Genomic DNA, 13,707 nt, shown 5'->3' with positions numbered 1-13,707 from the left:
TGTACTAGAAGAAGCTGCTTGGACAGACTTTTCTGTTGGAATTACTGTTCAGGACTGTAGTAGAGGTGGAACTCAGTTCCCCCTACCATTAGAGGTAGTGGAACTCAGTTCCACCCCATTCCCCTCACTTTAACCCCTGATTAGGACACAATACACATAAATTATTTAGTAGTGGGGCGTAGCCCAAGAAGGAATCAGTTTTTATTTTGCCCAGAATGGTGGAGAGCTGATTATTAGAACTTCCAATTCTCTGAAAGTTCTAATGCCCACTGGGCAGAGTGTTTTACTATTTGTCAGGTCATTACAGTTTCTCACCAGACAATTACTATGGCAGGAACTCTCCTCTTTCAAATGAGTGTACCACCTGGAGATATGTGTGTGTGTGTGTGTGTGTGTGTGTGTGTCGAGGGGGGGAACTAGGTGAAGCTTGTAGTGTAGCATGAGTTTCAACCTTCTCAATCACCAGCGCCCTACACCATTATCAAAGACAGTCTCCCCTATTTGCAGTAATGATTGATAGTAGTATTACCATCGGTAGGTATACTTGGTAGGTTACAATTTTTTTTACTTTATGCTGAAGTGTCTGAGAATAAGTTGGACCCTTCCTCAATTCTTTATGTATAGTGCTGCTGACAATGAAACCGTCTTGTGAACTGCTCCAAAGTATATAAAGGCCAAACCCACTCAATAATGATTTTGACTAATTAAAATCTTTATGCTGGGTAATTAAATATGCTTGAAATCTCGATATTTGAATTTCTTTCTAAAATCCCTATTGTAATAGGAGCTGCAACAGCCCTATGGGGTAATTCGACAGTGGTTGCATATGCAGGACCCATTTTGTGCATGTGCTGTATGGGTCCTGCACTCGCCTCCTTATAATGTGATCACTTCTGCCTCAGTGACAGGTAGTGGTGTTCGCAGCTGAGGTACGGGGGTAGAGGTGGCTAGCGTTTCATGAAATTGGGGTGTTTCATCTCCATTTTTCCTGAGTGGCCAATCCAAGTATTGCTCTGCAATGTGCAATGTTTCATTGGCCATGCCCTGCTACTGGCAGCCTAAAGGTGGCCATACATTTACAGATTGATTGTCAGATTGGGCTGCTTGGAACAAAAACCTGGTAGTATCTGAATGGCAGTTTGGCAGTTTTCCAGCATTTTAAAGCAAATGGTCAATTGTCATTTGCTCTCATCCATTACCAGGATTTTGTTCCAACCAGCCCAATCTGACAAGCGATCTGTATATGTATGGCTGGCTTTAATAAGGTTATACTTACTCAGGCTGCAGGCGCAGAGGGCCACAATGTTTGTATTAAATGCCAGAAGGGGGTGGTATTTAAGGGATCACATTTACTAAGCTGCTGCAAGCAGCTTATTATATACAATTGATATTGAATCAGACATCGGGCATTTAAACAAACAGTGCAGTCTTTAAAGCAGTTATGTTTCCATATGTCGCTGATGTAAGCAGCAAGTGTGTTTGCCAGCTTTTACCAGGCAATTTTATGCAGAAAGCTATATAAGGGCCTAGAGTTATCTTATTCAATTTGAAGTACCCAGCAAACAAATATTAGTCAGGCACTATTATTTTCAAGTCATTACTGTTTACATTTATACAACAGGTAAAAAATGTAGAGAACATTGTGCTATTATAAGACAATATATAATAAAAATAATAGTAATAATAAAAAAAGTAAAAATAATAATATCATAGTATTTTTACAGATGTCAAGAAATCACACTGTGTTCCAGGCTCAACATAAATCAACAGTGTATATAATTATCAAAAAATTTACCACAGGATGGAATATCACAATAATCCCAGGATATTGGTCCAGGTTCGGAAAGATAACACCATGGACCATTCAGATCCCCATCAGGATTTCTACAGTACTGTGTATGAGGTGAACAAAAATACAATCATAAGCAACAATTTGTCATTTCAAAGTATTGTCTGCTTCAGAATAGTATAATGAATTACTTGCCTACTTTTAAAAACTAGTTTCAGGGAGATTATAGTTTGTAATAGAATTTTGCAAATCTTCCCATTGAGGGGGCGTGTCTAGTTCCATATATGGAGAGATTGTGAAAAGAGATTATGAACGTGGCTCCTAGAAGCGTGGGTGTGTACTGCTACATCTGAGAGGAACCTTTTAATATATCCTAATGTAGATGAATCCCAAAGCAGTTAATAAGAGCTACTATACTTGCTGAAGTGCTAGGAAATTGTGCTGATGATTCAATGTAAATGTATCAGTGTAATGTGGGCTGGGTGAAATGATGGAGATTGCTAGACTAATGAGGGAGAGAGGAAGATTGCTTCTATTTCAGGGAGTCTCTTGCAGAATGCAGGAGGGTAGGCAACTATGCTCTAATAAATATGTTGTATTTCGGTATGAGATCCTGACATTCAGGAAGCCAATGGTCAAAATACTGACAGCAGCATTCTGACTGTCAGAATCTCAGCACATTTTGATAAGTTGTGTAACCCTTCCCGAACCCTCCCCTCCCGCAGCCTGACCCTAACTCTCACTTCAGTAGTCTACCCCTCCCCTCCCACAACCTAACCACTGCCTCACGCAACCTAACCCTCCCCTCTCACAACCTAACCCTAACCACTGCCTCACGCAGCCTAACCCTCCCCTCCCACAACCTAACCCTAACCACTGCCTCATGCAGCCTAACCCTCCCCTCCCGCAGCCTGACCCTAATGCTGTGTACACACGGTGAGATTTGACATTCGATTTTGACGATATAGTCAAAATCGCATGCAGATCGTATGCTGATCGTAAGCAGATCGCATGCAGATCTCACAGGTTTTTTACCTTTCGATCCCGATGTGCACTCCCTTTGACAGCACAAATCGAAACCCAGATAGAGAGGGCAGAAATAACTATATAGTGCAAATCTAATGCTGATTGTATGAATTGTATGTTAAAAGTACAGAGATAGCAAAGATTGCAAAGCACTCAAATCTTAAGTCGAATAGCAAGGGAATCTCACCGTGTGTACACACCATAACTCTCGCTTCCGTAGTCTACCCCTACTCTCACAACCTAGAACCACGGCCTCACACAACCTAACCCTCCCCTCCCACAGCCTGACCCTAACTCTCGCTTCCGTAGTCTACTCCTCCCCTCCCACAACCTAACCCTAACCACCGCCTCACGCAGCCTAACCCTCCCCTCCCACAACCTTACCCTAACCACTGCCTCCTGCAACTTAACCCTCCCCTCCCACAACCTACAGTAACCCTAACCACTGCCTCATGCAACCAAAACCTCCCCTCCCACAACCTAACCCTAACCGCCACCTCATGCAGCCTAACCCTCCCACAACCTAACCCGAACCACTGCCTCACGCAACCTAACCCTCCCCTTCCACAACCTAACCCTAACCACTGCCTCACACAACTTAATCCTCCCCTCCCACAACCTAACCCTAACCACTGCCTCATGCAAGCAAAACCTCATCTCCCACAACCTAATCCTAACCACTGCCTCACGCAGCCTAACCCTCCCCTCCCACAACCTAACCCTAACCACTGCCTCACACAGCATATCCCTCCCCTCCCACAACCTAACCCTAACCACCACCTCACGCAGCCTACCCTATCCCTTGTACATACCAGTGGAATGTGTCAGGTTGCCACTATCAGTATTGAGATCACCGACATCCTGACTGTATGAATGCCAATTTTAAGACTAAAAATACATTATGATGCGCACCCTTTGCACTTGTTACTGCCCCATATTCTGCGACCTGCGGCAGAAATAAAAGTTAGTTTGGTACTTGTGTACTTTCACGGCTCCCATCGAATGCCTTCGCATGCCATATGTAGTGGCATGCGATGGCATGCGATGCGATTTTTACGTGTTTTCATGCATTTTTTATAAAAATCGAATACGATCGCATCGCATGCGATCTGATGCGATGCAATGTCATTTTTCACTGAAATTAAGGACATGAGTTGAAATCATGTAAAATGCACCCCAATTGTCATTTTTCACACTGTACCACCCCCACTATCAACGCCAAACCGAAGCGTGGCGAGCGGCGGCGGTACGCGTCCTATGACCTTTTCATAACCCCACTATCCACGTCGGCGTGGAGTTGAGAATAGAAAGTGTGGCGAGCGCAGCGAGCCACCGAGCCCGAAGCCACCGAGCCCGAAGTATCCGCGTCCCCTCACGGGCTTCACAGGTGTCCGCGTGTGGCGAGCGCAGCGAGCCACCGAGCCCGAAGCGTGGCGAGTGCAGCGAGCCCCGCGAGGGGACGTGGATACCTTCACAGGTATCTGTGTCCCCTCGCGGGCTTCACAGGTATCCGCGTCCGCTCGCCACGCTTCGGGCTCGGTGGCTCGCTGCGCTCGCCACACTATTCTATTCTCAACTCCACGCCGACGTGGATAGTGGGGGTATGAAAAGGTCGTAGGACGCATACCGCCGCCCCTCGCGGGCTCGCTGCGCTCGCCACGCTTCGGGTTGGCGTTGATAGTGGGGGTGGTACAGTGTGAAAAATGACATTTGGGGGCCATTTTACATGATTTCAACTCGTCCTTAATTTCAGTGAAAAATGACATTGCATCGCATGAGATCGCATCCGATCTCATGCGATGCGATTTTTCCGCATACGATGCACATCGTGGGAGCCGTGAAAGTACACAAGTACCGTTAGTTTAGACTGACTTTTATTTCCGAAGGGGAGAGAAGTAATTTGATGGTCGGATTTCTCTTTTCCCTTTGGCCGCATGTGAAGGGATGTGTTCTTGTAGTCATCCCCTCGCATGCTACTGAGGGGATGCAGGTGTCAGGAGCAGTGCGAGGGGGTGGGCATTTGGTGGGCATCGCTGACCTGTTAGCTAGACTAGGAGTATATGCAACATAGCGTATCTGCAAATCAGCAAATGTAGGATCAGATTTAATTTTTAGGGTGTTTTTCCAAATCTAGGAAATGGGTATATGCCTTAAAATGCTGTAATTGTACATACAGCATAACCGTCATTACTGCAAGAAATAACGATCAATGCTAATTGAGATGTGATGCATCTTTCTTACATTCTTATCCAAGCCAGAGTTTTCGTGAGTTTCCGGGGTAAAGCTTGTGTGCTTGTGAGGGGTCTGTGAGCTCCAAGCTTGACAGGTAACTCCCTTTACAGAGACTGATCTTGTACCACGGTAATCTTTGCCTGTATTCACAATACAATCTAAAACACATGCAATTAATAAACACAGTGTAACAGCTGAAAATTTACCAGCAATAATTGTTAAAATTTACATGATAAATACAAATATTTTGAGGCCAAATTATGTACAAATAGCATCAAAATATTAATTTGGAGAGGTAATTTAAGTAAACAGTGAATATCCCTTTCTCGGTTGGGTGTGGGTTGTTAGGTCTACAACTAGGTCGACATGCATTGGGTCGACACCACTAGGTCGACATGCAGCAAGGTCGACATGGGTCTAGGTCGACATGGGTCTAGGTCGACATGGGTCAAGGTCGACGAGACATTAGGTCGACACAAGCACTAGGTCGACATGGGCAAGGTCAACATGGGGGTTTTCACAGTTTTTTTACCCGAATGTCAACACAGTCAACATGGACACAGTTTGAAGTGCACTGCATCCCTCGCAATGCTTCAGGCACGGTGCCCCGCTACGCTCGTCACACTATTTTATTCTCCCACCACGCCCTAGTGGATGGTAGGGCATGAAATACTGCCTGTCGGCACATGTTGGCTCAAAAACAGTGAAAAACTCCACCCTAGGCAAGTCTTCTGCAAACATTCCCCTCCCCCATACCCAGACCCTCATGTTTCTAGTAGAAATAATAAAAACCTGCAACAAACAGTGATTAGAAATCAATAAAAAAAGGGTACTTATATGTTAGTTGGGGGCCCACTACGCTATTTGCTTAGTTTTCCACGTCTGCTCGCCACGCTTCGGGCTCGGTGGCGAGATGTGCTCGCCACACTATATAAAGTCAACTCCATGCCGACATGGATATTGGGGGTATGAGCGTACTAATTATAGTGGGCGCCCAACTAAGATACTGTATAAGTAAAAAGAGATAAATGACACATTTACATTTTATTTTGAAATATGAATATCTACCACTACATTTAAAGCAGAAAATGGTAAAAATGTATTCATAATGATACACCTTTACCGTAAGACCAATAAAACCAGCTTTAGACCAACAATTTTTGTCACCTGACTTTTGCCTAGATAGAAGACTTGATTCCATTGCTTGTAACCCAGAACTTTGCATGGACCATGGCCAATGTTATTTGCTATCTGTTCTGACCTTAGCCTGGACTCTTTGTGATTGCAGGATGCATGGACCATATTATTGATTATTTTTGGATGGTACATAGTGTGTTCAGTTCTTTAGCTGGCCATACATCACACTGCGTTACACAATGTTCAAACACCCACTGTCACACATAGCATGCACCTACTGTCACACACACACACAGTTACACATAGAAGTCACACACACACGCACCCTCTGTGACCCACACAATGCGCTCACTGCGGGTCCCGGCATTGTTTCCCGACATCTATCCCCATGTCTAACCTGCAGGTAAACTGTCGGGCGGCGGGGGACTCTGAGTGTGGCTCCACTCCTCTGTTCTGTGCGGCTCCCGGTAATACCAGCAGATGAGCGGCTTTGAGGATGGCTTTGCATAGTGCTGTGCTATGCAAAGCCGGCCTCTCCCCGCTGACGGCACCGGGCATGGGAAAAGCCGTTCAGTGTGTATGCACTGAGCAGCTTCCCTCCAGCGATGATAGCGATCATCGCTGTCCATACACGCCGGGCATAGTCTCCCAGTGTGTATGGACCTAAGAAGTCTCTCGATGGTGGAAGAAGTCTCCCGTTGCTGTGGAGATGAACCACGTTGCATCACTTCTGGTTCCATCTGCAGCATCTTCAGAGTTTCCTCATGCTTTTGCTTGACCAGCAATCCACTAGGAGCTACACACACTGCCCTCACACATTAGCGTTCATTTGGAGGAAGCTGCTACAATAATTCTCATAGGCGTTAGCGGGAACACCAGAGTACGCAGCCAGTGACCAGACACAGAGGGACCCGATTCCTGACTGCAGACTACTCCTCCGCTACTCCTTCATATAAGGACACGTATAAGGAATGGATATGCATACTGCTCACTTCCACTCCACTCCTAAGTAATGTGGATTTTTCGATTTGAGTGGAGAGGGTACTCATAAATGAGAAGCCTATTCAAGGGGTATGGTGAAAAAGGTCCGAGAAGGCCAGTTATAAAGATGTTATTTTGCAACTGGCCAAACAAGGCAAATGTGTGTCTTATATAATCATTTGCTGTCCTCACTTACCAAAATACAGAGAAATACAAGGTTTTTTATTTGTAATATAGGAAATTATCACAAAGTATTTTCTAAAGTGTTTTACAAAGTAACCAAATGGTCTTTACCTGGACTGGAAGAGACTATTGTAGGCTTTGTTGTCTGCGCTGGCCTTTGTTCTATCACTGGAGCTTCGGCACATTTCTTCAAGTTACAGAACTCCCATCTGACGCTCGGATCGGTGGTATAACACCAAGGACTCTTTTCATTATCTGGGTTTCTGCAGTAATTCTTTTCAAGTCCCCTGCAAACACAAATATTAACCCTTTGAGTGCCAAGTGACTTTGTCAAAATAGGTGTGAACATTATTGTTCATCATAATGAACTGTTATAGAATTATAGAATTTGACGGCAGATAAGAACCACTTGGCCCATCTAGTCTGCACCTTTTTTAAACATGTTACCTCAAACCATATTTGATCCTTTTTTCTTTGTAATGATATCAATATGTCTATCCAAGCATGTTTTGCTCTATCCTAATTTGCTCTATTGTATTTGATTCTACCACCACTGATGGGAGGCTATGCCACTTATCCACTACCCTTTCTGTGAAGTCGTTTTTCCTCAGATCTTCCCTGAATCTTCCTCCCGCTAGTTTCAGTGCATGTCCTCGTGTTCTGTTGCTCCTCTTCCTGTGAAGAATGTCTCCCACCTGTACCTTGTTAAAACCCTTGATATATTTGAAAGTCTATATCATGCCCCCCCCTTTCCCTTCTCTGCTTTAAACTATACATATTAAAATATTTTTGTCTTTACAGGTAAGTTTTGTGATGTAGGCCATGCACCATTTTAGTTGCCCTTCTTTGTACAATCTCTATTGTATTTATATCCTTCTGGAGATATGGCCTCCAGAACTGAACACAGTACTCTAGATGAGGCCGTACCAATGACCTATACAGTGGCATTATTACTTCTTTCTTTCTACTGCTGATTCCTCTCCCTATGCAACCAAGCATCTGACTTACCTTCTCCATTTCTTTGTTACATTGCCTACCTGCCTTTAAGTCCTCTGAAATAGTGACAACTAGATCCCACTCCTCCTCAGTAGTTTCCATTATGGTGTCATTTATACTGTATTTAGTCTTTTGATATTTGAGACCCAAGTGAATGATATTGCATTTTTGGGGAATTAAACTGTAGTTGCCATGCTTTTGACCATACTATAATATACCTACTGTAGATCATCAATCATTCATTTGGTGTGTCTTCCCTGTTGCATACCTTCTTCTGCAAAAAGGCACATTTTACCCTCAATTGCATTTGCAATGTCACCAATAAAGATATTAAAAAGCACTGATCCAAGTACAGATCCCTGGGGTAGTCCACTGGTAACATTTCCCTCCTGTGACTGCACTCCATTTACTACAACTCTCTGTTTTCGGTACAAATGTGTAACTTGTATAGGAAATATAATCTTTTTTTACACAATTTATATAACAAATGGGAGCAACGCTGGCATTTTTTAAACATCTCTCACACAGATGTTAGAACTCAAAGGGTTAAGCTAGAATATTTAATGACTTCATCAACAAGCATGCACCCTATATGAGGTCACTGCCTCGCCTCATGTAATGAGCACATTTGTCACCATTTGCATGAGGTTGGGAAGTGTATCCCTGCTGCCTGTGTCTCCAGTATGCCCCCCAGGGTGCCACAGACACGCCTACTGTCCAGAATTGAGCTTTAATAATGATGGGAAGTATGATAAAGTAAGCTTTATGACACAGGTCCTGATACAGAGATGCCAGAAAGCATACTGTACAGTAGGACAAATAAACAATTGGAGATAAATAATAATTTTGTTTAACAATATATAGTATTTTTTTAACGTTTTGCAGGATAGAGCTGCGAAATGCATATGTGGTCCTTTTGCATGTGATATATATACTGTAGCATGAAATCTCATTCTCTGTTGCTGGGAGGCTGCCCATGTCAGATGCTGGACCTGCAAGCAGGTCCGATCTCCAACTCGGAATTGGGTGAAAAGTGTAGGGCCAGTTTAACACTCATTCTGGTTGTTTTGCACGTGTCTGGGTCTGTGCAGGAATTACCCAGGGGGGCAGACTAGGTTACATATTGCTGGGTACGTAGCTGACCCTGGGTGCCGTCCTCTAGATTGCAATTTATTTGACAAAAACTTAGTAAAATGAAACAAATTAATCTATTTAGTTAAAAGAAAACCTTACTTACGCATTTGGAAATTTGTCAGGTGTTATTAAATGTGAGTGTGGCACTTTGGAGCTCCAGTCTTGACATCTTTTACCTGAAACGGTCAAGTACGTTGAACCCCTGTATGTAACACCATTTCCCTCATAGCAGTCTGAGACCACATTGGGGGTAGTGGGTGCAGGTATAACTGTGAAACAAAGAAGAATTCTTCTTCACACACTTGTACAACACCATTTTAATTTGTTAATAATGACAACATTATATACAGCATGTACTATATGATCCATTATCCCTCTTTGTGGGAGGAGTTAAGGAGATTTCAAAGCGTAAACTCAGATTCAGTTAACCTACTATCTCTTTGTGTGGGGCGACGTAAATGAGGGAGTCATCAAGTGTGAACAATCAGGTGTGAACAGCTACTTTATCAAAATATATAGGGATAAGTTACAATAACTGTTTTACTTTGTTTGACCCCTAAAAATAAAATATTGGGTTCATTGTATTGTATGATCTCAACAAATTTAATGTCCTATGTGAGCACTACATTTACATTCCAACTCTTGGAGCTCTACCCAATACACCGAGAATATGTTCATGACAAATGCTAAAATTATGTACAGGGTACCTCAAGCAGAGGCCCAGCATTGGCGGAGCAGGTGGAGCTGCCTGTTCTGGACAACAGCAGAGTAGACCATTTTGGGTAAAATATTGTCCCTGTGCAGTTAATAAACTGTTTTGGAATTTAACTGTAGCCCTAGCAGTTCTCAGTCATATGGCCCATAGGGCTGCTGGCATTCCAGTCTGGCCTTGTATAACTGACAGCACTCCAGGTAAATCAGGGATAGAGGCGCTGGTGGTTAGGGGCATGTTCATGTACAGGTCATTATGTTTATAAATGTTTGGAAAACTGGTACCACCAAAATGGAACTACAGTACATGTATGGCTTCATGCTACATGATCACTGAGGAAATGGGCGGTCTGCAGTGTAGGTGACTGTTAATGCAATTTTCATCACGGTGACCCTAAAAACCCATGGTATTAGGAATTCCATTGAACACTAAGGGTTGGAGCCACAACAATGCAATTCCTGGAGCCAGGCACCCCACACTTCAGAATATCAGCAAAATACAGTGTAAGGGTTTCATTTTCCAAAGTCTAGACAAATATATTCTAGTACTACATTATTTCCTACATTTCACAAAACCTTTTGACTTTGTGGCCAACACATAAAGGGCCTGATTCTGAGTTTATCATGTGCTGCTGCAATACACATCACATCATACTTGCCTATTTTCAGAAGTCCCTCTCAGGGAGGAGGGGTCAGACAGCTGGGGTGGATCAGGAACATGGCACAGCCAAGGAGGTGGATCAGGGGTGAGGCAGGGTATAGAAGGGTTTGCGGGGGTCGTGATGGCATTTCCTCATCATCGTAGTCATGCCCCCTGCTATGCCATAATGAGATTACCAGCATTGCCCCCTGCTGAAGGCAGTTAAAGGTAGGATAAAGGAGACTTGCCCACTTTGCCGGGGGGGAGGAGCTGAATTGGGCTACATTCAGAGCTGGATTTCAAGGTCCAGGATGCACCCCATTATTGGCCACCCCCAGAGATAGAGAGAGAGGTGTTATTTCTTTACTCAGTGGGTAGCGGCCTTCGAGCTCTTGCGCATGGCTGCTGCATATCTGGGGCTTCAACAATATTTTCTGTTTTCACTTGGCGGTTGGGACCTTTAAACTTTTTTGCATGGCCACTGGTCATCTGGGACATCCACTGCATTTTTTCCTCATCCGGTGTCTGTTGCATGGCCACCACTCATACAGGGTTTCCACAGCATCTTCTTTCATCAGCCAGTGGTTGGCAGCCTTTGAGCTCTTTTGCATGGCTGTTGCCTATGATCCAGCGCTTCCACGGCCTTTTGCATGAACATCTTCTGTCTTCAGGAGCTCTTCTGAGCTCCTCCTCCTCAGATGAGCTACCTCTCTGGTCTTGTGCTGGCTAATATTAGCCAATGAAAGGGTGCAATGCTATTTTTGAAAATTCAAGATGACCACAGCAAGCCAATCACAGCTCGCCTCATCATTACACCGCCACCATGCATTGGCTAATATTAGCCAGCACAAGGCCAGAGAGGCAGCCCATCAGAGGCGAAGAAGCGGAGAAGAGCTCCTGAAGACAGATGGTCATGCAAAAGTGCTCAAAGGCCGCCATGCACCGGGTGAAGAAAGAAGACGTGGAAGCTCCGGATGATGGGAGGCGGCCATGCCAAAGAACTCAAAGAACACTTGAATCCCCCCCATAGAGGTGAGGAGCAGCTATAGCCTTTTATTATATAGGATACTCTACATGTTTTTTTATGAACAACTCTAAACCGTATTAGTGTACAAAATATGTGCAGTATATACGTAGCCTGAACAGTGTAGACAGCAGTGTAACCCATTTATAAGAGGTCTACATTAATAATGCCACAAGAATGCAGTTACCCAGAGATGGTGCATCACAGCTGGGTATTTCACAGTATTCCCATCGCGTTGCTGTGTCTGTGGTATAACACCAAGGCATGGTCTCTCCATCTGGGTTTCTGCAATAATTGTTATCCAGATTCCTGAAAGAGAATTGTTTAGATTTTAGAAAATGCCTTAACACAGGGGTGTCAAAGTCAAATTCATCGGGGGCCGCATCAGCAGTTTGGTTTGGGGCCGCTCTATAATAATAATGCAATGAGACCACAGGCTGCTCCCGCTGTATAATAATAATGCAATGACACCACAGGCTGCTCCCGCTGTATAATAATAATGCATTGACAGCACAGGCTGCTCCCGCTGTATAATATAACAATAGTAATGCCATGACACAAATTATTATACAGGGGGAGCAGCCTGTGGTGTCATTGCATTATTATTATTATACAGAGGGAGCAGCCTGTGGTGTCATGGCATTACTTTTATATTATACAGGGGGAGCAGCCTGTGGTGTCATGGCATTATTATTATACAGGGGGAGCAGCCTGTGGTGTCATGGCATAATGCCATGACACCACAGGCTGCTCCCCCTGTACAATAATAATGACACCACAGACTGCTCCCCCTGTATAATATAAAAGTAATGCCATGACACCACCACCAGATATATTGTTTTTTTATGTAACTTACTGTATTTTATCCCTCAGGCTCCTTTACTGCTGCTGCGGCTCCAGTAATTTAAATTCCACTCTCTGCACCGCGGCCTGTCCTGCTGCGGCCCCCCGACTCGGCCTGCCTTCCTTCCTCTCTGCAGACGCGTGGGTGGGAGGAGTAATCGTCATGACGTCCCCACCCAGCGTCTGCCACTGCCTCGATAAGAGGGAACAGGCTGCCGGGCCCACCTCCACGTAGCCGTGGAGGCCGGCGGCCATGTTCCTGTGGCCACAGACATCTTAAAAGACCACAGGAACTTGGTGCAAAAAAAAACTCTCAAAAAAGATCTTAAAAAAGAGAATAAAAGGTGAAGGCTGGCGGCGGCTGCGCGAGCCACATGACGAGGTCTGTCGGGCCGGATTTGGCCCGCGGGCCTTGTGTTTGACACCCGTGCCTTAACACATTGTACGGTACAATAGAATACACATCAGACCAGAGATCATTTTGCACTCTGGAAGCTGTTGACAACGTATCTTAGAATACTCACTGGAGATGATCAGTAATCTAATCAGAATAGGTAACAAATATATAGTAAAAGGCTATCATGTTTAAATTAATAGACTTAATATAAATACATTTTTACATATGTTTCAAAGACTTGCTCTAGCTTTCTCATTTTGAAAAGGGACATGGCCTCAGGAAAAGGGGGAATAGCTTTGCGGGAATGTCCGCAATCGCAAAGCAAACCCCACTTTTGTCACTGTTGTGGGCATGGCCAGCACTAATAGAGCTGCTGACTTGCACCCTGTCCCTTTTTCTCTGTGAATAGATGTTCTATACATGCACACAGCGCCGCTAAGCAGGAGGACTCTCAAATGTCCCCCATCCACCGAGGGACACTGCCAGGCCAAGGTGTGATGCGAGACAGTTTTATTGACATGTAAGTATATTGATTTTTGTATTTTTGTATTTTGCTTCTTCTAAGTTCACGATATATATCGGAAATAAAATTTTAATCCATGCAATTAAAACAA

The 13,707-nt window shown here is 44.2% G+C and overlaps 1 protein-coding gene across 1 annotated transcript in view; it reads right to left on the bottom strand.

Moving 5' to 3' along the window:
• PLG (plasminogen) overlaps positions 1-13,707 on the bottom strand; it is a 68,829-nt gene that overhangs the window by 17,329 nt on the left and 37,793 nt on the right. The window contains exons 9-13 of the mRNA XM_083176506.1: positions 12,041-12,162; positions 9,582-9,747; positions 7,460-7,635; positions 5,057-5,205; positions 1,796-1,892 (exon numbers count right to left, since the gene is read on the bottom strand). Coding sequence (XP_083032632.1) covers positions 1,796-1,892; positions 5,057-5,205; positions 7,460-7,635; positions 9,582-9,747; positions 12,041-12,162 — 710 coding nt within the window. The remainder of the gene's footprint in view (positions 1-1,795; positions 1,893-5,056; positions 5,206-7,459; positions 7,636-9,581; positions 9,748-12,040; positions 12,163-13,707) is intronic.

Source organism: Crinia signifera, chromosome 3, assembly GCF_055691185.1.
Source record: "Crinia signifera chromosome 3, ASM5569118v1, whole genome shotgun sequence".
Taxonomy (NCBI): domain Eukaryota; kingdom Metazoa; phylum Chordata; class Amphibia; order Anura; family Myobatrachidae; genus Crinia; species Crinia signifera.
Note: the sequence above shows the minus strand (reverse complement) of the source record. Positions and strands in the feature narration are given on the sequence as shown.